Source organism: Physeter macrocephalus, chromosome 13 (assembly GCF_002837175.3).
Source record: "Physeter macrocephalus isolate SW-GA chromosome 13, ASM283717v5, whole genome shotgun sequence".
Classification (NCBI taxonomy): Eukaryota; Metazoa; Chordata; class Mammalia; order Artiodactyla; family Physeteridae; genus Physeter; species Physeter macrocephalus.
In genome coordinates, this window is record NC_041226.1 from 21,016,592 (window position 1) to 21,044,008 (window position 27,417).

The following is a 27,417-nucleotide window of genomic DNA, read 5'->3' on the forward strand; positions in this document are numbered from 1 at the left end:
ACAGCATGCAAAGGAATCACCACCACACAGATTGACACAGGCAGCAACACTGGATGCAAAAAACATAAGAATTCCCAAGACCTTTATGACAAAAAAGCCTTAAACTATTACAGACAAAACAATAAGACTTCGCCAGTTAAAAAGATATAACATGTTCATAGTGGGATCATTTGACATCGTAAACTGCAGAACTAAGATGTTAGTCTCCCCCAAAATTAAACCCAGTTTCAATTCAAATATCAAAAGGATTTGAGGAACTTGACAAAGTTATTGTAAATGTTTATGGGAGAACAAGTCCATCACATGCGTAGCTTGTATGAGGAAGAGGTAAGGACCAAGGACAAAAGGCAGAGCTTCGGCCCCCCAGTCTCACGCTTATTTCACCCCAGGTGGCTACAGCTGTGAATTGCACTTTAATAACAATAAATAAAGGTGAAAGGCAAGGCTGCTTTTCACGTTGTGGAACAGTTTTCTTCCTCACAGGAAGGTTTAAAAGTTCATACATGAGCTTGGATGGCATCAAAACCCATCAAGTTTTGACGAGTTTGCCGGGTGCATCTCGCTCCAAATGAACAAAGGCAGTGCCATCAAAACAGTGGGGGCAGAGTGCGCTGTGTACAAGCAAAGGCTGGAGAGGCCCCACGCTCTGAATGCTGCCTACTTACAGCAACAACCCCGTCTCAGAGAAAGGACAGGTCCGGGCAATGCGTGTTCCCTTACCTGCTGCTGCAGTAACAATTACCACAAACTTAAGCGACACTTCTGTCAACTTCAAAAAAAAAAAACAACCACACAAATGTGTTACCTTCAAGTCTAGTTAGAAGTCCAAAATAGGTCTTACCGGGCCAAGTCAAGACATCAGCAGGGCTGCGTTCCTTCCAGGGGCTGGGGGAGAAAGCATCACCTTGCCCTCTCCAGCTTCCAGAGTCCACCGGCCGCCATCTTCGAAGACTAAATCACTCTGACCTGGCTCCCCCGCCTCCCTCTCCCTCCTTAAGTATGCTTGTGATTTACAGTGAGCCCACCTGGATGATCCAGGATCCTCGCCCTGTTTGAAGGTCAGCTGATTGGCATCCTTAATTATCATCTGCAACCTTAAGTCCCCTTTGCTGTGAAATACAACGTATTCAGATTCCCGGAGTTAGATGTGAGCATTTCAGGGGATCATTATTCTGTCCCCCACAAAATGCATCAGTTCAAGAATTTAGTGGGCTGGAGCTGGTTAAACAGTACCTTTGCTACTGTCACGAAGTTTAGAAAAGCAGTGAGCGTATCATCAAGAAGTTCACAGTTTATTAACCGGATCCACCACTACCCCACATGCCCAAAATGTTGTTAAAAGGGGCGTCTCTCTCTCTCCCACTTGCTCTAAAACCATCCTACCCTTGTAAACTGGACAACTGAGCAATTTTTCAGAATTTCCTGTTTCCATTGTATGAAAGTTGTCTTTTGTCTATGTGAAAGTATTCTTTTGGTTTGACTTATTCTAAGAATTGCTTCAATTTTAACACGTATGTAACTGGCAAATTACCTTCTCCCCAGGATACTAACGTGTTTTGTGGTGTGTGTGTACACGTGCGTGTGTGTGCATGTGTTTTAACCTGAATACACAATTCATCAAAAAGCTCATCCTTTTATCATTTTCCTGCCTTTCCTTAAAATTAACTGGCTCATTAAATTTTTGACTGTGACTTGTGTCTCTTGATGTGTTTTTAAAGTATAAATTGCTTCCATATTCTAAGAAAAGCACTATCCAGGAGATATGGAACTGTGAAGCTGTGATTTTATCAGGAGGCACATACACACACACTCTCTCTCTCTCTCTCTCTCTCTCTCACTCTCTCACACACACACACACACACACACACACACACACACACACACACAAATGTAGCCTTTGTATATCCAGGTTCAATGGTCCAGAATCATTTTTGTGTTACAGAGTATTGCCAGATTACCTTTCCCCTGAAAATTTTACATAGTCAGAAGAACATAAACTTTTGCATTCATTTTCAGAGGGTTTCTGCCCCACCCCCATCCATGAAATCATCTAAAGGTTAACTTGGAAGAAAAACATTCAACATCAGTGCAGGTGCAGGATATCAATCAGCTGCAACCCAGGGAAAGAGAATGAGTGTAAAAAAATAGTGGAGGAAATTGTAATTTAAAAAATGTTAAAATTGTTCATGTTAATGTAAAAATGTCAAATTAAAAAAACTGGGAAATGTGCATTAAAGACCTATAGTAGATAATTCCTCCTTAACTTTAAGCTCCTGAACGACAGGTTCCATATCGTATCTCTTCATTATTGTTTCTCTCTTATGGAAAGCCATGACTGGCCTTCCCGTGAATAGCACCTAAATGGCTCTCAATGTGAAATTTATATACAAAGAAAGAAGGAGGCTTGCACTCATCAGCATGTTTCAGAGCTAGGGCCCAGCATGAATTTCAGGATCCAGACCTGATGATGCAGATTCCAGGAGTGATGTGATTTGTTAAGTAGCAGATTTGCTGAAATGAGGTAGTTTGACCCCTCGAGCCTGCGTGCCTGACGGCTGAACTGTGCTGAAACCACAGAGCAAAGACACATACACACTCTGGAGCCAGACTGGCTGCATCTCAAAATCCTAGTTCTGCCACTTACTGTGTGACCTTAGGCAAGTTACTTAACCTCTCAGTGCCTCAGGTTTTTCATCAGCAAATGGAGATAATGATAGTACGTATCTCACAGGGTTGCTGTGAAAATTAAGTGAGCTAATTTGTGTAAAGCACTTAGGACAGTGCTTAGAACATGGAAAATATCATACAACTATTTGCTACTACTATTATATTATTATTATTACCATCCCTACCACCACTACATAGTGTCCCTAAAGAAGCGTTAGGCTGTAAAGATGAAGGAGCTTATTAACTGCAGGGTATTAGAGAAAGGTTGCTATCTCTTGAAAGCCCTCATATTTAATAGCTTTACCTTCATCACCTACAGAGACCTAATTTGACTAGAATTTCTAGTGCCCCAAATGACCTATATTTGGGCAACCTCTTGCCCTTACCCCTATAACCAAGGTAATGAGAAAGTCTATTATCTAATTATAATTGCTTTCTGTTCTTCTCTTTATGTCTCAAAGGCCTCTGAATTTGCTTGTTCATTTATTCCACAAATCTTTGTTTAGTTTTTAATGCTTAGATACGATGTGCCAGGCACTATCTTGGGAAAAGTCCCTGATTTTTATGGAGTTTACATTCATGGAAAAAGACAAACAATAAACAAGCAAATAAATAGACCAATTTTAAAAATTCATATAATGACAAGTGCTATAAAGAAAACAAATCAGGGAAATGTGCTATAGAGTGACTCAGGCAGGGTGAGCAAGGGCTAATTTAGGTTAAGTTGTCAGGAAAGGGCTCACTAAGGAGAGGGAATTAAAACTGATGCTGAATGATAAAGAAGGAGCCAGCCATGGGAACATGGAGGACATGCTCCTGCCAGTGGGAAGAGCAAGTCCTAAGTCCTATGTGGAAACCAGCTGATGGGGTTGAAGGATCAGAAAGAAGCCAGTGCAGCTCAAGCAATTCATCAAGAAGCGATGAGTTGAGTGTTAGGAGACAAGGAAAGAGAGGGAGGCTGGGCTGATAAGAGAAGGCCTTGCAGCCAAGGTAAGGAGGTAGACGTTATTCTAAGTGCAATGGGTGATCTCTGAAGGGTTCGAGCAAAGGGTTACATGGGGAAGGGTGGACACAGTGAGAGCAGTGGAGAAGCTCTTGCAGTAATCCAGGTGTGAATCTTAATGGCTTGGAGTATAGAGATGGCAGTGGAGATAGAGAAAGGTAGACAGATTTGGATATAAAATATATATTGGAGGTAGAATTAATAATATGTTGGTGAGTTTTTTGCAAGCGTAGGATAATGAAAGGAATGACTCTAGTTTCTAAGCTGTGTACCTGGATGGATGGTAGTGCCATTAACTAGGATGGGGAAGGTGGAGAAAGTTGGCGGAGCAGTGAGGGATGCAATCCAGAGCTCCACTGTGGCCGTGTACAGTTAGGATGCCTATTGGAGACATCCACGTTGCAAGGCCAGGAAGGCAACTACATATTTGTTTATTGCTTATTAAAGAGTTATTTGTGACCTTGAATAGGATACTTGTATTGAAGAGCCCTGAGAGTGAAGTCTAGTTATATCAATGGCAATGCACAGCCCTTTTGTTTGTTTTCCACTTCTACCTCCTGTTTCTATTCCTACCTCCAGTGTATAAGGTCCCACATAATATTCATTTGCTTCTCAAGGCTCTTGTCCCATGAACATTCTTAATCCCTAAAACTCAAAAAAGTATTAGTTATAAAGTGAAAGCAGTGAAGGAGCTAACCAAACATTCTGATGTAGTCAAAAGACCACTAGCCTAGGGACCATGAGGCCAAGGTCATGACAAAAAGTGAGGTACAGGGGGTGCCGGGTGGTGGTAGGATGAATTGGGAGATTGGGATTGACATATGTACACTAATATGTATAAAATATGTAACTAATAAGAACCTGCTATATAAAAAAATAATTTAATTTTTTAAAAAACCATATAACCCCAGACTAACCATGAGAAAGACATCAGACAAATACCAATTGAGACTCACTCTACAAAATATTTGACCAGTACTCCGCAAACTGTCAAGGTCGTCAAATATAAGGAACGTCTGACAAACTGCCACAGCCGTGAGAAGCCAAAGAGATATGACCCCAAAATGTAGTGTGGGGTGCTGGATGGGATCCTGGAACAGGAAGAGGACAGTGGGTAAAAACTGAAAAGATGGGAATCAGGTATGAACTTACAATAATGTATCCATATTGATTCCCTAATTGTAATAAACATACCATAGTAATGTAGTGTCTGTAACGGGAAACTGGGTGTGGGTATATGAGAACTCTCTGTACTATCAGCACATTTTTTCTGTAAATCTAAAGTTCTTAAAAAGTAAAGCTTATTAAAAAAAAAATGGTACAGAAGAAAACAGATGATTCCTAGGCTTGACTCCTAGCTCATTCCTTTACTAACTGAAAAACCTAGAGCCAATTATAGAATATTTTGGAACCTCAGTTTTCTTCCCCTGTAAAATGGGGATAATAATTCCTGGCTCATTTGTGCCTTGTGAGGATGAAATTTGCTAACATCTGTGAACACCTACACAGTGCCTATACTATCTATGGTGGACATCTGTAAATATAGGTTTTTTCTCACTCTTTTTACTTACTATCTCTCTACCTTGGTTCATCATATGTAAAAAGAAGATGCTTCGCTAGATGATCATTAAGCTCTACTTCAGCTCTTTAAAAACCAATAAACCATCCTCTTGATAACAACTGGATAAACTTCTTGGTTAAAGCTACTTCTTAACCCAATATTAGTACATCTTTCTGCAAGCTTAGGTCACATTTAGACTAGCGAAGATGCAGCGTTCAGAAGCAGGCATTAGACCAGAGAAATGTCTCTCCAATGTTGCAAAACAAAATGTTTTAACACCTTTATTGGAGTATAATGGCTTTACAATGGTGTGTTAGTTTCTGCTGTATAACAAAGTGAATCAGCTATGCCTATAGCTATATCCCCATATCCCCTCCCTCTTGCGTCTCCCTCCCACCCTCCCTATCCCACCCCTCTAGGTGGTCACAAAGCACCGAGCTGATCTCCCTGTGCTATGCGGCTGCTTCCCACTAGCTATCTATTTTACATTTGGTAGTGTATATATGTATGGTTTTCTCAGGGTATATGCCCAGTAGTGGGATTGCTGGATCATATGGTAGTTCTATTTTTAGTTTTTTATGGAACCTCCACACTGTTCTCCATAGCGGCTGTATCAATTTACATTCCCACCAACAGTTGTTACAAAAATTTTATCTCCCCCAACATCAGTAAAATTTCAGGGTAGGAATAACCTTGTAGAAGTTAGAGTAAATGAAATCTCACAGAGTGGTACTTCTAGTAGCACTTGCTGAAAACACAGTCTAGGAGAATCAAAACCCAAAGCTCTTCATCTCAGACTCCCTTAAACTGGATGGGAAGTTTGGAGGTCTGGGCCAACCAGATGGATGGGGGATAAGAGTGGGAAGCTGTTAAGAAGCTTCTAGTATCCTACCAGCTCAAAGAGAGAGGGGCTAAGACAGGTGGGCCATACAAAAGACCAGCTCAGGTTAAAAAAGGGAGTCACTAGTTAGGGACTTTCTGTGTCCCCCTCCTCCAGGGACACCTGTCACAACAAGAGCTTATCCACCTGTGTGGCAGCAGCACGGATCTGAGTCCAAGGAGAGTGCATCTGCAACCCACGCTGAGAAAGACGCTGCTTGATCAGAGGACACGGGAACAAAAATTAGAATGTGTTTGAGCCTTATGGTAGAAACAGTGTCGGTTTATCAGGACAGGGACAGTGACCCCAAGAACGAGGCCAAGATGAGAAGCCTATAAGAGATGTGAATAAAGAAGAATCCACCCCAAAACACTTTTTAAAGCTCCAAACCTATGCCAAGCTAATTGAAAAATGAAAAATCGGTCTGGCCCAGAGATCTGTTTGGTTCGGCTTGCACAATGTGTTTTTTCTTAATTGAACGCAATTGTCCTGTTCAGTTTTCCAAGCACCACTCTCCGGTCATCTTCTACCCCAACCCATAACCCAGCTATATGACTACATTAGCCCCGTATGCATTCAGGTTCACAGCTACCGGTATGTAATTTCCAGACTGACTTACTTTTAAGTATTAGATACTTGAACATACACTGACTGCAGGGATGACAGAGAAAGACAACAATCATAGGAAAAAGAGGAAAATAGGAAAAGGCCAGAAATTCCAGCCTTGCCGTCTTTGGACGAGGCATCTCCCCACACCCAGCCCAATTAAAACAGCTGCAAATCGGGCCATACCTAGGTCCAGTGACATGGGTACCTGGCATAGTCATAGCTGCCTGTCCCTTTCAACTAGCCTTTCTATATTTGGAGAAATTCCCAAGAGGCAGAACTCAAATTCCCAGCCTTCCTGGTAGCTAGGACATTGGTTCATGGTCTAGGTTCCTCCAAAGACCATGGCAAAACTGTGGTTCCTGGCAAAAGTGTGATGTGGAAAAGAGCAAAGTGAACAAATATGATGTCTTTGCCAGCATGGAGGTAGCTGGGCCACCAGGTTCCCAGTGGTTGCATAATTGCTTCCCTAGTAAAGAAGTGACATTGACGAGGCAGGAGGCTCTGATGTTAAGTGGACAGAGAAAACAGCAGAAGTTTCCTCATCAGACCAGGTCAGCAATGCAATTTTACTCCTGGAATTTTAGCCTGGAGCCCAGCCCTCTCAAGAATTCTTTGAACTACTCGGTATCATTTTATTAAACTCATTTTCTGCTAAATCAGCCCAATCAGCTTCTATCGCTTGAAACCAAAATCCATGACTGATAAAGCAAGCAGTGGTAGATCCATCTTTGAGAACCTTTCATTGGGGCTGCCTTGGGAGAAAGCCATTCGTGCTGATTTCCACGAATCCCAGCACCTGTGGAAGAAGCCCCAGATGTCATCAGGCCGCCCTTGTTCCCACAGAGGAAGTGCACAGGAGAAAACTCTTTTTTATCCTTGCTCTGTGAATCCTAACATGTACTTTCTGAAGTCATATCACATTGCACACCCATTACTCAGTACTCGTGGCAGTTGACTGAATTGTCACCATCTGCAGAAGAGCTCGTTAAATTTTCACCACTTGCTACTTAGTCAGTTGTGGAAAATGACAGAGCAGAGGAGTCTGTTCTCAGCCAGTCTGAGAGGTGGTCTTGCTCTACATGGCCCTTGTAGTGACGAGTGAACTGGTTCCCTCTTCTTGGACCTCTGTGCAAAAGAGGCAAAGCAAGACATAGATTTTTAAGCTAAGCTGCAAGGATGACGGCAAGCTGGGTTTCCTTTCTGTTAGAGCCAAACAAGGGATGGAGGAGTTTTCAGCTACAGCAGGGATTTTCAGACAGAATGAAGGACTCTGCACACTAAGAAAGGCTGTCGAACATTCTTCTCTATTATTTCTGTCTGCTAGATAATTCTGTATTTACTACAAACAGTACAGCAGTTCTCATTTATGGTCCTCATGAGAATCCTTTAATGCGGGTACTATTAAATCCCCCATTTTATGGGAGAAAAAGCTCAGACAGATTAAGTGGCTTGCTTAAGGTCATAGGGGATCCAAACCTGAGTTTTCTGATTCAAAGCTGGTGGCTTTTTCTTCTACACGTCAGTGGCTTTCAATGTGGGTTCCAGGGATCTCCGGGATGCTTTCGGGAAGCCAAGGAGGTCAATACTATTTTAATAATCATAATAGTAATAATAATATCCAAAGTAAAGGAGATCACTATCTCAAAGAGGTATCTACACCCCCATGTTCATTGCAGCATTATTCACAATAGCCAAGATATGGAAACACCTAAGTGTCCACTGATGAATGGATAAAGAAAATATACGGTATGTATATTTGTGTCCTGCCTTTTGTGACAACATGGATGGACCCTGAAGGCGCTATGCTAAGTGAATAAATCAGACAGAGAAGGACAAGTACTGTATGATCTCACTTATATGTGGAATCTATACAAACAGAGTAAAATGATGGTTACCAACCCCAGGGTTGGGGGAAATGAGGGTGTAAACTTTCGGTTCTAAGATGAATAAGTTCTGGACTCTAAGGTACAACGTGGTGACTATAGTTAACAATACTTATTGTATACTTGAATGTTTCTACGAGCGTAGAGCTTTAATGTTCTCACTGTAACAACAACAAAATGGTAATTATGTGAGGTAAAGGATGTGTTAACTAACCTTATTGTGGTAAACATTTCGCAAAATATATGTGTATCAAATCGTCACATTGTACACCTTAAACAGACACAATGGTATATGTCAAATATATCTCAGTAAAGCTGGGAAAATATAAAGTGTCATTTGCCCTCTTCTGTTTCATCCTTTTATGAGGGTGCAGGGGAATTTTCCAGAGGATACCTGACATGCAGTATAACAGACTGAAGCAGAAGCATATGTGAGAATCCAGCTGTCTTCTGTTAAGCCAAACATTAAAGAGATTTTCAAAACTGCAAAACAGTGCCGCTCTTCTCACTGTTTTGTCCCGGAAAACAGAAGTATTTTTCATAAAAAAATATTATTTATGTTAATATATAATGGGTTTATTCGTTTTATTTTTAAATGGATTGATAAATTATCTTCAGTGTTCACAGCTTCCATGTCTAATACAGCAAATATTTATAGATGTAACCCACAGAAACAAAAACACTTTGGAGTCCCCAATAATTTTTCAATGTGTAAAAGAGTCTGGAGACCATAACGTTTGAGAACTGCTATCCTGCATTGTAGCTGCCTTAAAAAAAATATCCAGGGTAGATACAGACTTACCTTGATTGCATTTTAACAAATTGATGCCAGTGCTAAACCTAGATTTTCTGCTTACACCTCGTATGCTCTTCCTCCTAGTCTTGATTTGGATTGATGAGTTCGTGAATGACAGCCAAAAGACTCGAACTGTAGTGATTATAGACTCAAGCAGCTTCTTCCTCTCAATTCCTAAAGTACCTAGTTCACTGTATTTTTTATTTATTTACTTTTTTCTATTTGCTCACTGGATGAATGACTAAAACAGATTGCTATCACAGATAGAGGACCTGCTTAATGCCTCTGATGAGCATGTGCGCTTACTCCCGAGTTCAGTTGCCTGACAAACCCAGCTCAACTCAGCCCTGGCAAGGCCGGGTGCACTTCGGCCCCGGATGTACAGCGATCGTACACCTGTCTCCCTGCCTTTGGACCTGACCCCTGTCCAGAGTCTATTCACCCACAAGACCCAGCTTAGCCATCCTGTCCCCTACACAACTCTTTCCTGGAGACACTAACCCACAATGATCATCACATTCTGACATCGTGTAGGAGTGTTTATCCATATCACCTGTTTTGCCTCTTGATCTCATTCTATCCTGCACTGCGGTCCTTCTAAATCACCTGCGTCTATTTCGTTTTCCCTGCAAGATCTTAGACTTCACGAAGGTTCTCAAAGGTCTTCTGTGGTACCCACAGAATCAAGCATAGTGCCAAGTTAATTATAATCACTTTCAACTTAAAAGTTTACAAAATAATTGACACATCACCTCACCATTTTCTCACCGAAGCCCTCTAGGTAAATTAGGGAAGGCCTCATTTTATTATCTCCACCTTACAGAGGGAGGCTTTAAAATTAAGCAGCCTAAGGTCACTCAGCTAGTGATGGTGCAAACCTGTGTCTTGTGATGCCCTATTCTGTGCTTTCCCCACTGTATCATGCTCTAGTTTCCTAATACATACCTATTTAATTTACTTGAAAGAGAGCTTTGAGAAAAACAATAGCTCTAGATCTATGAGTTAGAACAGTCAGGAATAAACCCAGGTCTCCTGATTCTCTCTCAGGTGCTGCATTTCACAGCCATCTTTTTCCCTTGTGATTTTAGCTGTTAAGGTAGTCAGCACATGTGCTGGTTAATCCTATACATAGTTCTCTCACAAGGTATACAAGTTAAATGTCACATAAATATCCGTTTTCCCTCTTTCTGCCCTATGTGGCTAACTGGTAACCTCATTTACTCATTTGTTTTTTGGGCAAAAATGAAGGAAAATATTCTGAAATAATCCAGTAAATGCAAGTTGTGTCTATAAAATTGATTATACTTTACATTTATAACTCCTTATCTTTTCTCTTCTTCTCATTCATTTGCTCACTAATCCCACAAGCATTTACTAAGCTCCAAGTATGAACAGAGCTGCATGATGCTGGAGGGACCTGCAATAAGTAAAAGAAATTATATCCCTGCCATTAAGGAGATTATCATCACATGGTTGAAATGACATTTCTAGAGAAAAATTCTAAGGCATTAGAAGGGTGAGTTAGCACAGTGTAAATTATTTATGGAGGTGATGAAGGCCTAGAGAGTAAGACAAAAGGAGTTCTTATTACAGAGAGAAATAATTTGGGGAAAGCTTCATACAAGGGATGTCTTGAAAGAAGGAGGTCATGAGATATGTCTCAAAAGAAATGTAGAATATGGTCTGGGAACATGATCTCCATCTACAGCCTCCAAACCACCCCCAAATAATCAAACAGTCAAATTAAAAACAAATGTAGCCACAAGACAGGTTGCCTGGCTCCCCACACCCAACCAGCTGCCACCCCTAGGTCCTTGATACAGAGAAAGTCCGGAGCCCCCCATGGGCTGGTAGAGCATTTCAGGGGAGCGGGTGGCATCAGAACTGGTCCAGGGCAAAGTGAAAAAGTGAGTCCATACCTCCCAGATACTATGTACAGTGCATCTTTCTTCCCCCATGGTGCTCAAGTCTTTTAGGAACCACTCAACATGCCATGGACACCACATTCCTCTCTGACCTGCATCCCAAGCTATTCTCTGTGTCTCTCTCCTACGATGGGCTTCTTTCCGATGCCCATGCCCTCAGGAGTTTCCCCTGCTGTGCATCTCTGTGCCTCTACAACTCAAGTTTGGATTAATAGTTAACCCACCGAGGTACTATAGGTACGCAAAATGGGACCCTTCACTCTAACAGCGGGACACTGTAGTATACCAAGCACGCCACTGGGGGAAGACACACTATGTGATTAGCTGGAAAGTCAAGCTACGTGCAATACCCTCCTGAATAGTTCAAGATATAACATAAAGAAGAGAGAGCACACCACATGGTTATGTCAAAATCGAGAAGGTTGAATAATGACATTAAGACCACATCACAGAGACCTTGTAGGGTAGGGTGGGCTCCATCGTTGGTAATGGCTCGATCATTAGGGACACTGTAGTTCTTCATAACGTAATGTGATAAATGTGGTGCTCTGCGAAGCCGTGGATGAGAGAGGCTGGGGGAATAATGGACTCCCCACAGGCCTGGATTATGAGGGCACCTGCTACAAGCTCACTTTTCAGACACTGTAACCATTTCTACACACACCTCCTAGTCTCTGAAATGAGGTGTCACATGTGAGTTTCCTTCTCCAAGCTTTCAGAAGGAATCACTCCAAAATCTACCCCCTTTTAAACAAATGGAAGGATGGAGTTCTTTAAAGATGAGGTTCCATCATGTGGGACAGAGATGAATTTTTTTTGGCAAATAAACCTTTGCTCATGAGCACGTTGCTACATATGCAGTCTAGACAAGAATAGTTTTCTGTTGATGGATAGGATGATACCCACTTATTACAGATGACAAGTTGAATGGAAGAATTTGAAAAGTAGCTTTATTGTGATTCCAACAACAAAATGAGGCTCTGATAATTTTTTCAAATTCCGTTGCATCATTCAGATTCTATTTGGGTTTCATGAAATATTCTCAGGGGAAGAAGGTGGTGGGTGGACGCCAATCTGCCTGGGATGAGAGATGTGGATGGACTTTCAGGTGTCCCAGTGAGAGCTGACAATCCATGTTTGACAAGTCAGAATTCAATCTCTTTACCTTTCAGTGCAAGATCATCGCATTAAAAGCCCAACTTCTGGGGGGGACGGGAAAGAATAAATCAGGAGTTTGGGATTAACATATACACACTACTATATATAAAATAGATAATCAACAAGGACCTACTGTATAGCACAGGGACGTCTACTCAACATTCTGTAATAACCTACTTGGGAAAAGCATCTGAAAGGAATGGTTATATGTATGTGTATAACTAAAGCACTTCAGCTATACGCCTGAAACTAACACAACATTGTAAATCAACTATGCTCCAATATAAAATAAAAATTAAATTTAAAAAAAGCACAATTTCTGGACTATGAAACACAATGGGAAAGGAGCGAGGGTCAGAAGAGCAAGAAATCGCCTTTCTAGGAAGCAAGGACCAGGAACCAAGGCCACCAGCTCTGGCAGTGAGTGCACGACGGCTTGTACCGCAAGGAGACTTTGAGCATTTCTTCCAAGTATCATGCATGGACTAGGGCAGAACACAAGCTTTAAAAGCTTTTTGGAGATTCAGTCATAACAGTCAAAGAATTGAAACAAGGACTTGGGGCTTAACATAATAACCTCACTCAACACTTTTTTTTCCCCCAGACAACTCCTGCAGGAAGGGGGAGGGATAAAGGGCAGGTTTCTTTACTTCTCCATCAATTCCCCATGTTCCTTTGCTGTTTGCTGCAGGAAGTTAGCCTGAGCCCGTTGGAAAATTAATAGATGTGTTTAACGAAGGCAAAGGGCAGAATTGTAAAACTTTACCTGATTTGGTTTTATTTTTAAATAAACACATTTTTACTACACTTTTAATCCTATACCTCTTAGGTTCTCGACACTGGTTGTAGATTAGGATCAGCTGGGTGTCCTTTTGTTTTGATAATAATGTGCCTGTGGGACCTGAACATTAGTATTGTTTAAGGTACTAATGTCAGAACTTCTGGGAATGGAGCCCAGGCAAAGTAATTTTCAAAAGCTCCCCAGGTAATTCTAATATGCAGCCAAAGTTGAGAATAACTGCTATATTGAAAAAAAAAATCTAGATGTTGGTTATAAGGATTTCAGTTTTAAAATATCTGTCTGGCCTCAAAAATAATATCTCACTGGAGGAAATTTCGCCTTTGAGATTAAAGAATGAAAAAGAAAGTATCAAGGTGTAGAGAATCATTGGTGTGTGTGTGTGTGTGTGTGTGTGTGTGTGTGTGTGTGTGTGTGTGTGTGTATGTTCTATAGTTAGGGTGTTGATATAATTCAGTAGTTATTAACAGCCTTGGGAGCAGAAGCTTTTCTGATAATCTGATGAAGGCTCTATCTTCTCCAAAACAGAGTACATATATGCAAATTTTGCAGATTTTAGGACTATCACTCTCTTCCTAAAACCGATGTTAAGGACCTCTGATATAATCATAGACTTTTATAACTACCATGAAAGAAACAAATAAGCAGATAAAAATAATCAGCCATAAGATTGAGAAACCTAAGACTGAGTCTTGATTTTTCCCCCTAAGTTGCTGTGTGATTCTAAATAAATTACTTAAGCTTGCTAAGCCTCAGTTTTTCTATAAAATGAAATGTTTATCTGCCTATAGGGCAATGTGGTTAGTATTTTTACAATTTTGTAAAAAAAAAAAATCAATTCAGAGTAAATAAATACATGTAAAAGTACTTTGAAAAGTTACGATTTCTTGTCAGAGATATTCAGAATTAATCTAAGAAGAAACATACAATTTCTTGGGTAACTGTATGTCTCGCTTTCACTGCTATGTACACCTGCCCTGTCAGCAGACCATCAGTTATAAGGAATTCAGCAACTCTTGAGCTAACTCAGAGCTAACTCTGTATTAGATGGATGGTGAGTCCCAGCCCCACTTGGCCTATATATTCAATCTCTCTCTCCCTGTGGTATGATAACCAGCCTTTAGTATTCACTTTCTGTCAAACTGCTAGTAAATCCATTCTTATAACTTGAAAAACTTCAGCATGTGTTAAAATGCAAAGGGAAAGTAGTAGTTTCAGGGGAAATTAAACCTATGAACCAAAATTTGGTCTTTTTCACGGGAGTCCTGAGGTATTTGTTTCTTTCCTCCTACCTGACCTGAGGACCTGGGGATTCCCACCGGTTGCCTATCAGAGCATCTCTCCCTAGTAAATCAACCTTCTTATTTCCCAAGGAAACACTGTCTCAGAAGTACCTTCAGTCCCAAAATATTAAGGTGTAAAAATCTAGGATTAAGAATAAAGCTTGCTTTTCACAGCCAGTGCTACAGGGTTAGGGCCATTTATACTGACTGTGGTAACATGTTAACCAGAAGTGCAAACTTTATACGCAAACACTAGGCAGGGCTACCCTAAAAGAAAGACACCAGCCAAAGCCTTCATGTTCCTGGGTGTCAATGTTTCCTATTATTTCATTGTCTTAGTCTGAATAAAAAGAAATAAAAATGAGCAAGGAGGATCCAATACTCATACTGAGTTTTGATTGCTGTTTTCCACTCCTCAGAAAAATATGTTAAACAAAGTGCAGAGTCACATAGCTCAAGCTACTGTCTGTTTGTTCATAAAGGAAAACGCTTTATATGCAGAAATTTCAAGTGAGAGGAGATCTCAGGTCTCCAAAAGCAGCTATTATCAAACAAAGCAATCAGAAAATTAATGCACTGGAGATGGCTGTGACCGCAATCTTGGCTATCAGGGAGCGTCTTCGTCTCTCTTGGTAGGAGCTTGTTTTTGAATTGCTTGTTGTACCCACAGAGTCTACCTAAATGTTCTTTGCCATAAATTCCTCCCCCTCTTTTATAGAGTATTGCTTTAACTGTCTAGGTATTCTTTCCCTAAACCCTTGCTTACCATCTACTATGAGTAAGACACTGAAAAGAACAGTATTTGAGAGCATTCAGGATATTTTTGCTACATATAAAGAGGAATGGGCCATTTAAAGACCTAATCAGTTTGATTCTGCCCCTCCAAACCAAGGTCTCCCTAGTAGATGACCTACCTGTGCCCTCTTGCCCCAGCTGCTTTAAAGTGGCTCTTCATCCCAGGGAGCTAATGGAGGAATCTGTACTTCAGTGAAATGGCTCCATCATCCCTTTCCCTCCCTGACCACAGAAGTTGGGCCATTCTGGAGGGGTGTGTGTGTGTGTGTGTGTGTGTGTGTGTGTGTGTGTGTGTGTGAAAGAGAGAGAGAGAGAAAGTATGTCTTCTCCTCAAACAAGGGCACGGAACGTATCTGAATTCCAAATGACTGAAATTTGGTGTTTTAGGTAATCCTATATTCTGGTTAATTGAGAATTGCCACTTATATAAATTACCAGGTCACAAACAAATAGGGCAAAAGGCTCTCAAGGTGGTGACTTCCTTTGTATTAATCAGGAAAATGCACACCCAAGAGTTGAATAACAAAATCATATACTTTTTTCTTGGACAGTTGATATTTTGTTTCTGTATAGCATGACTAATCATAATGGCTATAATTCATCACATTAGAAAAGCAATCAACAGTTCTAGCTGTACAAAACTAAAATTGATTGAGACCCTTTGTCATCCTGGCAAAAGATAATAATTACATCATTATTTATTAACTATAGAGACTAGCCAAAAGTCTTTTTAACTTCTTTTGATTTAAGATCTATTATACATTATAGTCCAGCATACACAAGCAAAGCAAAATAGAACAAAATTAGAGAAAAATCAAGTTAGTGTATTTAATCTGAATAATCCTGCAAAGAAAGCTACTCTCATGTTTACCTACCATTGGTAGAACATCTACTCTGCACTAAGCACTGTCCTAGGTGCTCTGCATATTTGATTCATTTTATCCTCACCACATCCATGGAGGCATGTTGGTTGCATCCGTTCTAATTAGTGAATAAATACACTAACAAAGATCCTGTAGATTAGTACAGGCAACACCTTTCACAGATAATATGTTCAAACATTAGAAAAACAAAACACTCTTCTTGGAAACCGTGTCTTAACTTTTACAATCAAGATTTTTTTGAAGGATAAGCAAAACTGACGCTTATCCAGAATCTCAGAGGATGTCCCTCTTGGAGCCATATTTCTTCTGTCTCTTCTTGGCCCACAGAATGTTCCCAGAAACAGGCCAGGGACAGAGAGGAATGAAGGAAATGAAGAGCCATCAACCACACTGAGTGTCCTTAAGAACGGCTCTGATGTCATTTGCCTCCACCTTCCAAGAATCCTGGGATGGCCCTGCACACACAAGTGACAGATATTGACAACTCAGTCTGTGAAGATAGTGGTGAATGTCACTGAGGGAGATTTGTGTTAAGCATTACATTAACTCAAGCTAATGTACCCTCCTTGCAAGGATGGCCAGTGTGAGGTGACGTGAGGTTAGGACAGTCCGATCCATAGTTGGATGGAGATGAGCTCTGTTCTGAGTATGCAGAAGTTAGATTATAGATCCTCAAAGGAAGTTTTTCCATGGATAGCAAGAGTCGAGCAAGCAGTAGCTCCCACCTCTGGAATGAACCTGTGTTCCTGGCTGGATTGTGACCACTTACTAGACTCTAAAGGGTGGTCAGAAGCAGGGACCAGGACACTCCCTATTATACAGTTCATGAAGGAGCTGAAAACATGGTATCTACCTTTCACAAAGGAAGCAACCTTAAACTAAGTTATAAAGAGTATTTGATTGATGTTTCCTCTCCTTTCTCCATCATCCTGCTTCTTCCTTTATGACAAACACATGATTGCCTGGCCTGACCAGTCCCAGGCCAGTAGAGGAAGACATTCCCACGTCCCCCAAACTGTACAGTGGTGGTTGTGGCCAGCTGGTCCTATCATCATGGGGGAGAAATTAGCATGATTAGAGGCCAACTGTTGCCTTCATTCCCTCTTTTCCCTCCTCTGCCTGAGCCTAAGACCTTTACAGGTTCCCCAAATGTGAGTGACAAAGCAACCGACCATGGACTCACGTTCCCATATATTTGTCCCATTATGTACCCAAATTTGTATTTGTCAATAAGAAACGTCTCTGGCTGCTTATCTGTCTGTAATCCACCCTTTGGAATCCTCTACTTATACAAATATCGTTAAAAATACATAATGACTTTTATGGGACATGGGAAATGTGAACACCAACTCTATATTTAATGATATTAAGGAAATATTAAATTTCTATTTAGGAGTAGGAATGGTATTGTGATAGTATTATGATTTTTAAGAGTGCATAGCTTATATATATGTATATGTGTATATATATATACTAAAATGTTTACAGATTGAATGATATGATGTCTGGGATTTGTTTCAAAATAACATGGGAGGGTTGCAGCAAGTAGGGATATGGGAGAAACAAGATTGGCCTTGAGTTGATCATTGTTGAACCTGGGCAATAGGTTCATTGTGCTGGATTTTGCTTTGTTTTGTTTTGTGTTGTTTGTATATGTTACAATTTTTCCATAATAAAAAGTTTTTTAAAAAAGAATCAAAATTAGTTAAAGTTAATTTAAATTCACATTAGAAAACATATTTTTCAAAAATACTTTGATATGTGCAATTTTATAATTTAATGTTAAATGGAATAAGAAGATATAAAACTGCACATAAAATATTGCATGCACATATATATATGCATGGAAATGGAAGAATAAAACTACACAAAAAGTAAATTATGGTTGCCCCTGACTGGCAAGAATACATGTTATTATTCTTTACTTGTTGTTACTTTTTTGCATTTTCCAAATTTTCTAGAAAGAAAATATATTTTGTTTTTGATTTTATGAAGTTATTTGTATAAACCATGCTCATGATACATAAGGTGAAAAACAGTGTTACAGAACTGTATATGAAATAGAATCTGAATTTTTTTTTGTTGTTTTTTTGTGTTTTTTTTGCGTTACACGGGCCTCTCACTGTCGCGGCCTCTCCCGTTGCGGTGCACAGGCTCCGGACGCGCAGGCTCAGCGGCCATGGCTCACGGGCCCAGCCGCTCTGCGGCATGTGGGATCTTCCCGGACCGGGTGAATTTGTTTTTAAATGTGCGTGCATGGTGTGTGTGTGTGTACCTAAGATAAACATCATCAAATTGTTAATGATGATCATCTCTGGGTGGTGGCATCATTTGGTCATTTTTATTTTTTTCTTTGTCTCAGTATGTTTCTTCTTCAGTTAATAAGTATAATGTTATAATCAGAAAAATATAGCATGAAAAAAATTAAACTTAGATTTATTGTATTTCTTTATAAGTAAAGTATTAGGGCAATGTAAATATAAGGAACTATGTAATATATATTTATAAAACAGATAAGTAAGTCCAAGGGAATTTTAATTCTCTTTGAAAGCATATGTTAAGTTTTTTTTTTTTTTTAGATTTTTTTTTTTTTTTTATGTGGACCATTTTTAAAGTCTTCATTGAATTTGTTAACAATACTGCTTCTGTTTTATGTTTTGGTTTTTTGGCCACGAGGCATGAGGGATGTGAGCTCCCCGACCAGGGATAAGACCTGCACCCCTTGCATTGGAAGGCAAAGTCTTAACCACTGGACTGCCAGGGAAGTCCCTGTGTTAAGTTTTGAACAATGCTAATATAAAATCCTGTGAACAGCCATTATGTGGTGATGCTCCTGCCTTCATACACTCAATTCCTTAATAATCATGTTTCATTTTCTGTCCAACTCCAGGTATATCCATGCCAATACCAGTCTTTGGGCTCCAGGATGATTCGAAGGTCTTTAAGGAAGGAAGTTGCTTACTCGCCGATGATAACTTTGTCCTGATCGGCTCTTTCGTGTCCTTTTTCATTCCCTTAACCATCATGGTGATCACCTACTTTCTAACCATCAAGTCGCTCCAGAAAGAAGCTACTCTGTGTGTGAGTGATCTTGGAACACGGGCCAAAGTAGCTTCTTTCAGCTTCCTGCCTCAGAGCTCCCTGTCTTCAGAAAAGCTCTTCCAGCGGTCCAGCCACCGGGAGCCAGGCTCCTATGGCAGGAGGACTATGCAGTCCATCAGCAACGAACAGAAGGCATGCAAGGTGCTGGGCATCGTCTTCTTTCTGTTTGTGGTGATGTGGTGCCCCTTCTTCATCACCAACATAATGGCCGTCATCTGCAAAGAGTCCTGCAACGAGGATGTCATCGGAGCCCTGCTCAACGTGTTCGTTTGGATCGGTTACCTCTCCTCAGCAGTCAACCCTCTAGTGTACACACTGTTCAATAAGACCTATAGGTCGGCCTTTTCCAGGTATATTCAGTGTCAGTACAAGGAAAATAAAAAACCATTGCAGTTAATTTTAGTGAACACTATCCCAGCCTTGGCCTACAAGTCTAGTCAACTCCAAGTGGGACAAAGAAAGAATTCAAAGGAAGATGACAAGACGACAGATAATGACTGCACTATGGTTGCTCTAGGAAAACAACGTTCAGAAGATGCTCCTACAGATAATATCCACACAGTGAATGAAAAGGTTAGCTGTGTGTGATGGACTGGTTGCCATGGCAACTGTGGAGGGCACACTGAACAATCTTCCCCCTCTCTGGGAGGAAAAAGAAAAAAGGAAAAGAAAATAGGGAGACTGGAAAAAATTAGGCCAGTCTAACGGAACCAACAATAATATCTCTATGCCTCATTTTACTATGTCAGTGAAAAGCAGGGTTCAATGCTACAAAACGTGCACTTCAAAACTATTCTGACAGCATTTCAGCTGTGAGCTTTATGAAATTATTTTTAACATTGTAAATTATGTCTTTAAAATAATTAGCTTTTATTGTATAATTACAATGAGGCCATAAATAAATCTAAATTATCTTCTATTTGCAAGTGAAAACCTTGCTACTATGTTGTTAATTGATGGCATGAGTTGGTACCCGACGCTGTAAACAAAAATAGCTCTAAATAGTGAAACACTGGATGAATATAATGGCCTCTTACATAAAGAAAAAATTCTCTTTAAAACTTACCATGATACACGTTTTGGATGACAACAACAAAAAGACACTAAAGACAGTGTTATGAAATCTGTATTGCTAAGATACTTAAAAGAAACACTTGACAACTTTTTCAATCCTGCTTTTTCATAGATGCCATTTTGCAATATTCACAAAGTTGCTGGCATTTGCTGCACTTCAAATTAATTCTTCTCAGAAGTGAACAAGATTTTAAGTGTTATTTAATAACTATTGCTGCTTTCTCTTCTACTACTTGTGCTTTATTCTGAATTTCCAGTGTGGTCTTGTTTAGTGTTTGCTCTATTAGGTAAACTATCAAAATGATAATCAAACATTACCAGATACATTTCTAGAAATTGCTTCTCCTAACAGCACCACAGAAGTGTTTGGTAACTTGCTCTTTAATGACTGCATCATGCCTGCACTCCTCTGAGCAGTAAGCGGTATTGATGTAACTGTGTCAGGATTGAGGAACAAAGTCAGGTTTTTGTCTACTGACAGCAGTAGAGTCTTAGGACATCTCTGTAAAACGCAGGTGACCCACCTGTTGGCACCCATCAGATAAATCGATGCTTTCAGATCAATCTATATTATTTACTAAAACTGTTCAGCTTTGGATTCACAATCATTGATTGAGTGTTCACCATCTGTGAAGAAATTTCCTAGGTACTAAGGATATAAAAATAATTAAAACAAGATCTTTGCCTTTAAAGAAAAGGACCTAATTTGAATGGCACTTATCAAAATAGTAATTAACAGACATTTGGAGAATCAGTTCAACTGATTTCCTTCTCACCTGGCTCAGAAACAAGTTTATTTCAACTCCAAGGGTAGTTTTCTCAGTAAGTTTCCTGACTGGTTGCCAACAAATACCAACCAAACAAAGGAGGGGGAAAATACCGCTTGAGGTCAAAATCTGCAATTAATTTAGGAATATGAGCTTCAACCTGGACCCCAACTATGACTACCATAGCTCTGAGCAAAATTTTATTCCACTTTCTTGAAAACAAACTCATTTATTACTCACGGACACTGGACATCCCACCCCTCAAAAAGCAGTAATATAATATATCATAGAAAAGTTTGTTAAGGAGACAGAGATTAACAGCAGTTAATTCACCTTGATATTATTACTCTAGGTTAAATTGCACATGCTTATTGGAATGGATGTTAGATATGTGATTACAATACTGAAGCATTTCTATTGAATGAGAAACAGTTTTTGCTGTATGCCATGAGAAGAAACTATATATTTGAAAACTAAAGAATGGGGGAGATTCTGTTGTGTAATTTGGAAATGCATTAGGTCTGTCCTAATTATGTCCTTTTAGGTACATTGAAAGGGGTTTTTTTCAAAGGTAGAATTTATAATAAGCTGCTAGTATCTAGGCTGCATTTGAACTAAACTATTTTCATGATTATACCATACTAACTGATACAAATGTTAAAAAGTCTCTAATGTATTTTGCCTTAGTTTATAACTCTGCCCATCTCATTATATATTAAAGACTACAGATTCTACACCCATATACTCAATCTTGATGAGAATGAACATAAATACTGCCTGATAAGTCTTTCGACTACATATATATTACAAATGTGTTATGTTTTTTCTCTCCATAATTATCTATTCAAGTGTATATAGACAAACATGTATCTGTATTCCTGTACAGACATGTTCCCATGCACTTTATTCAGTATTTATATATTTATATGGAGGAAAAGCAAGTCATTAATGAAAACACAGTATATACACGTGTGCATGTTTGTATCATGTCAATTTAAATGTGAATTTCATGTTCTAATGTTTCTATGACCTTCCATTGCTGTCAAAGCAGATTAAAATGTAACAGAAATGTCAGCTCTTTAAATAAACTGGATGTTGACCTAATTTTGTGGGAAGACTTTAACACAATTCTATGAGGGTGGTGAAAACAATGCTCCTTTTACATAATTGATTGATCCTAAATAAAATGGTACCTTTGGGCCCTTTGTTTAGTCTGGGGACGTTCTGATTACTAAGGCTTTTTTTTTTTCTTTGCTTCTTCGGCCACGCCATGCAGATTGCAGGATCTTAGCTCCCCAGTGAGGGATTGAACCCGCGCCCTCGCCGTGAAAGCACGGAGTCCGAATCATGGGACCACCAGGGAAGTCCCCCTAAGGCTTTTTAACACACCCCTCACTCCAGTGAAACAGTCCTTGAATTATTTATGGATCTGTGATCAAAGGACTCACTCCTAGTCAGTATCGTTAGAGCGACCAACCTTATTCTACTTTAAGTTGAATGGTAGATTCTTCTAAGTTTAAAGAATAGAATTAAGTGCCATAATTAGGGAAAACCTTCAGTTTAAAGCATACTTAATCTACTTGGGCACAGCACCATCTCATGGTCATTTTAAAAAATGCTACCATGGCCAAATTGAACTGTTACTGTACTGCTTTTGCACAAGGTGCTTCTTCCATTTGTGCATCAATGAAACATATTATAAAGTGTTAAATTATTCTGTGCCATATGTAACAAATACAGCGAAGATTTTTATGTCATGATTTTAATCAAGGCTATTCTAAAAGATTTCAAGAAAGAATGAATAATTGTAAATAAAGTATACTCAAAAATAAATGCAACTTTTTGAGTCTATAGCTGTGTCCACTAAAGAAAGTTGCCTGAAACCTCCCATGTCATCAGGCTGGGAACTCCAGGTACCATCCAGGTGTCTTGAGAGTACAAAGCCTGTGCTTCTGGAGTTTGGTCATAGAGCTAGGACCCACCTGGTTGAGTTAGATTTATAGTAATGATCCCGTTTCTAGTTATCTGTAGCAGACAAATGTTCCATGTTTGATCACTATGTCTGGTTCCACCTGTGGGTACATGTGTACAGGTGTACCTGAAGACATTCACAGATACATTTATATACACACACACACACACACACACACACACACACTTTTTCAGGAGCTAGCTTCAAGAATTAAAGTAAACCAAGGAGACGTTATATCATTGAATAAACAGGAAAGTTGCTCTGATTCATCATTTCACCTCTAAATGTAGGGAAAGGGAAATAGGGACAGTATGTATCTTTTCCAGGTGTTTACAGCTCCATGTATTGAGTACCTATCATGTGCCAGGCATTAAGCTGGCTGCTTTGCTTACTTTACCTGATGGAATCCTCACAAGTCTACAAGGTAGGTATTATTATTCACTCTTTTTCATAGATGGAGAGACTGAGATTCAGAGCAGTTAGTAACATGCCTGAGGTCACACAGCTGGCAAGAAAAGTGACAAGTGCAAGCCTGACTCTGAAGCATAAACTCTTTCCCCTGCTCAATTCGGTACAGGAGAAACAGCACTGGGCTCAGAACCAAAAGATGCAAGTTCCCATCTTAGCTTCCCTGTACACTGGTTACATGAACTTGGACAAGTCATTGAATAACCCTGTGCCTCAATTTCACTGTCTCTAAAATGGAACTACTAGTACCTGTCCTGGCTAAATAACAATGTTGCTTAAATGAGATCATGGCTATGGCTGTGCTTGATAATCTGTAAAACACTGTATAAATGTTGTAAATGTGTTGTTATTAAAAAGAAAAAAAGCCTCTATACATTATTAGCCATCAGAGCAAATTCTAAACAAAACTGTGGGATAAGCAACATTGTTATTCAACAGCTTCTATCCTTTCTCTGAATGCTTCTCATTTTTTACAACTATTTGCTTCGGCTTTGTTCTCACCATAATGTAGAGTTCCCTTCATTGGTTCTCTGTTGCTTACATCAAAACCTATTTACTTTATGTGCCATTCCCTCAGGTTTCTCCTCTTTGCTAGATCACTAATAAGTAATTCAAGCTGGTAATCCATTGTCTCTCACTGAGATCCCTTTAGCTGTCCACCATGAAGATAAACCAAAAGGCAGGAACCAAAGGCAAAACTTGTAGGCACCAGAGACACAAGTGAGAAAGAAATTGGGGGGCAAGAAACATCCCCTGGTATTGCTCAAATGACCCGCAAAAAAAACAGGTGCCTTCAGACGCTTCATAATTTATATAAAGTTTTATAACTTAACATTGAATTTTAATCCACAATAATAACGATGATTTTGAAATATTTGTGACTTTAAAGATTTCATTCTAAACTGAGGACGATAATAATATTACTAAGCTTTCTTTCAATGGATATTTGCCCCAGTAAATATGCAGTAAGACACAACTTCTTTGTTAATTTTTGATTATCTTTGCAGGCAGTTTGCAAAAACAAATAGCTTCCTTATTTTCCCTTAATAGTATTCATGTCAATCTTAGCTCTGTTCTTCCTTTTTGATATTTAACACCAATAAGTGCACCTGAGCCAACACATTATGGGAAGTTTTCACATCCAGTTGGAGCCTCAGGATTTGATGCGATCCCATTGGAGAAGAAGACTGAGGCAGGAAACCTAGGTCTGCTGTTACTGTCTGACACTGGACAAGTCAAACCTGTTTTCCCTCAAGAGTATTACGAAGGACTTAGAGTCAGTGATCGTTTCAGGGTCTAAGTCTATGCTTCTTTGAGTGCTAGGGAGTCCAGTCAAGACAGCTTTGATGAACCTTGCACATGAAGACAGCTTCATGTGCAAGGAATATTCTGGAACCCACAATTCTCACATTTTCTTAAATTCTTTAGATGAATTTCAAATAAACGACAGCTTTAATTTTGTATGGGAATCTTATGAGAAAAATCAAGTTGTTAGTGATTTAAGGAGTTTCTAAGATACCAGACCAAGAGTCAGATATCAACAGGTAGGATTCCTGCTGTGGCGTTTTTCTCAAAGTCAGCCTTCCTTTTGTAGTTTCTAGCTGCTCCAAGATATCGGGTTACTCTTTTTAACAGCCTCTAGGCTTGTTGTAGAACAAATGTTCCCACTATCTGAGTCCTTCCGCAGTTAAAATTTAAAAGCCCAAATAGATTTAGAATGCACACTGCAGAGAAAATCTCTTTTTCAAAAGCTAAATTTTTGTTGAAAGTGAGCCAAGGTTATTTAAGTTTTTATTTATAATTAAGATTATGAGTTCTTAAAGGGGTGTTTATTCTGGCTTCTAGAGAACAGTACAATTTGTACTTCCTATCCTACACTTATTTCAAATGTTGAAAGGTAATAATATGTTATTATTCAGATGATCTTGTCTTAGCTGGGGTGACCCCAAGTGCAGAGCTGAGACAAGAACTTGACGGCAGATTGTTTTATGTGGGAAGTGATCCCAGGAAGCAGACAGAAATAAAGAAGATGTAAAATTCTAATTAAGGGTGTGGTATCAAGGTTACTGCAGACAGTTAGGACCCAATTCCACCAGCAGGAGGAGATGACCTGGAACTCTGCACCATGGGTACAACTAAAATCAAACGTGAGCCAACAGCACCTGGTCAAGATCTTGCATGAATGTTTTATCCAGTTGGTAATTAATCATGGTCTCAAAAATCATTATGCTTCCTTAATAGAAAGTGGTATTATTATGGTTAGTAACAGTTTTTAAATAAACATATGCTCGTATCACACAATCACATCTAAACTTACTCACATTAAACACTTAAACACAATCACATCTAAACTTATTTCTCTGGCCAGCATACATGTTTCATACAGAATCAAACTCAGAAGCATGCTGCAGATAATTCTTTCCAGCTCTGCTAAGATGGTTATGGTCAGCCAATATCATTTCTACCGGAGCTGTAGAAGACCTAAAAAAAGCACTGTAGAGTCTGAATATGTAAATGATAAATTCTTTGTATGAGTTCTATTTATTTAGCCCCATTTTTGGTATGAGTTCTATTTATTTATCCTAAGTGATCGATCTAAACTATTGAAATGGAATGAACAAAAAGAAACCTAGTCAGTATATTTAAGAGCTAGAGGAGCTTAGACACCATCTAGTCCAGGCTCTTCATTAGTGGAACTGGTGATGAAGAGCCAGGAAATTTAAAGAAATTATCCAAGGTCACCTGGCCTAGTAGCATCCAAGTCAGCTATGGGATTCAGACCTCCCTCATGGTACCCAATCTCTACTTTTCTCCTTTTATATGAAAAATGGGTCTACGAAGGGCCCACTGATTTATGGGCCATATGGTTTATTTGGTCATATCACCAAATATATATTTAAATCAGGTTGAGAGACCAGGATTGCAAATTCACTTATTCTCTCAACAGGTTTATTAGCAAGGGTCTACTATGTGCATGTTATACCTAAGACATTATTAAATGTGGGAAGTCTTTTTTTAAAGAATAGAAATAAGATGTTTCATGAGGAATTATCCTGTCTTCTTTATAAAATTCATGTTGATCTTGTTGAACTCACTACATTTGTCAAAAATTAGCCTAATTAATATGTTGATAACTTGACACACCTACCGAACGATGCCTCCTGAGAAACTGCATCTGATAGAGGTCCCCTGAGGCAATGCCACCACCTTTGGCAAAAGTGTTAAGAACATAGCATTTGGAAATTAGTTTTAAAGGGAAAAAAATTAAAAATTAGGTAAAATGTTTAGTATCACCTTCTCCAGGCTCCACTACTAAAGTTCTGCATTCTAAGACCCAGGGTTCACAATGGGGTATATAAAAAAGAATATCCAAAAGATGGGAATTAAGTCAACATAGAAAAGTAAACCAAGAAGAATTTTTTAAATAGCAGAAAAAAGAAATTAAAAAACAATGATAAAAAAATCAAAACTAATTTGCTCAGCATGCACACATTTAATAATATGCCTCTCTGACCTCTAAAAATGGGATATATCTACAAGTATTTAATTTCTAAAAATGATGTGATTTTTTTCTGAATTAGCAGGAAAATAGGAAGTAGTTATTCATGAGTGATTTTGAGTATGACAAATTTAGGAAAACTTAACATTTTTAAGACTGAAGAGAAAGAACAGTGATTTGCATGAAAATGTCACGTTATAGTCAGCCTTTAAATATAATCACCAGAGAACTCGACTATGATTAATTCATCCCTGTACTTGTCTGCAGTAGAAAGTGGAAGCTATGACCACAT

The 27,417-nt window shown here is 39.3% G+C and overlaps 1 protein-coding gene across 1 annotated transcript in view; it reads left to right on the forward strand.

The window, feature by feature from the left end:
• Positions 1-21,957, forward strand: part of HTR2A (5-hydroxytryptamine receptor 2A) — a 62,973-nt gene extending 41,016 nt beyond the window's left edge. The window contains exon 3 of the mRNA XM_007102517.4: positions 19,134-21,957. Coding sequence (XP_007102579.1) covers positions 19,134-19,933 — 800 coding nt within the window. The 3' untranslated portion in view covers positions 19,934-21,957. The remainder of the gene's footprint in view (positions 1-19,133) is intronic.
• Positions 21,958-27,417: the final 5,460 nt, after the last annotated feature.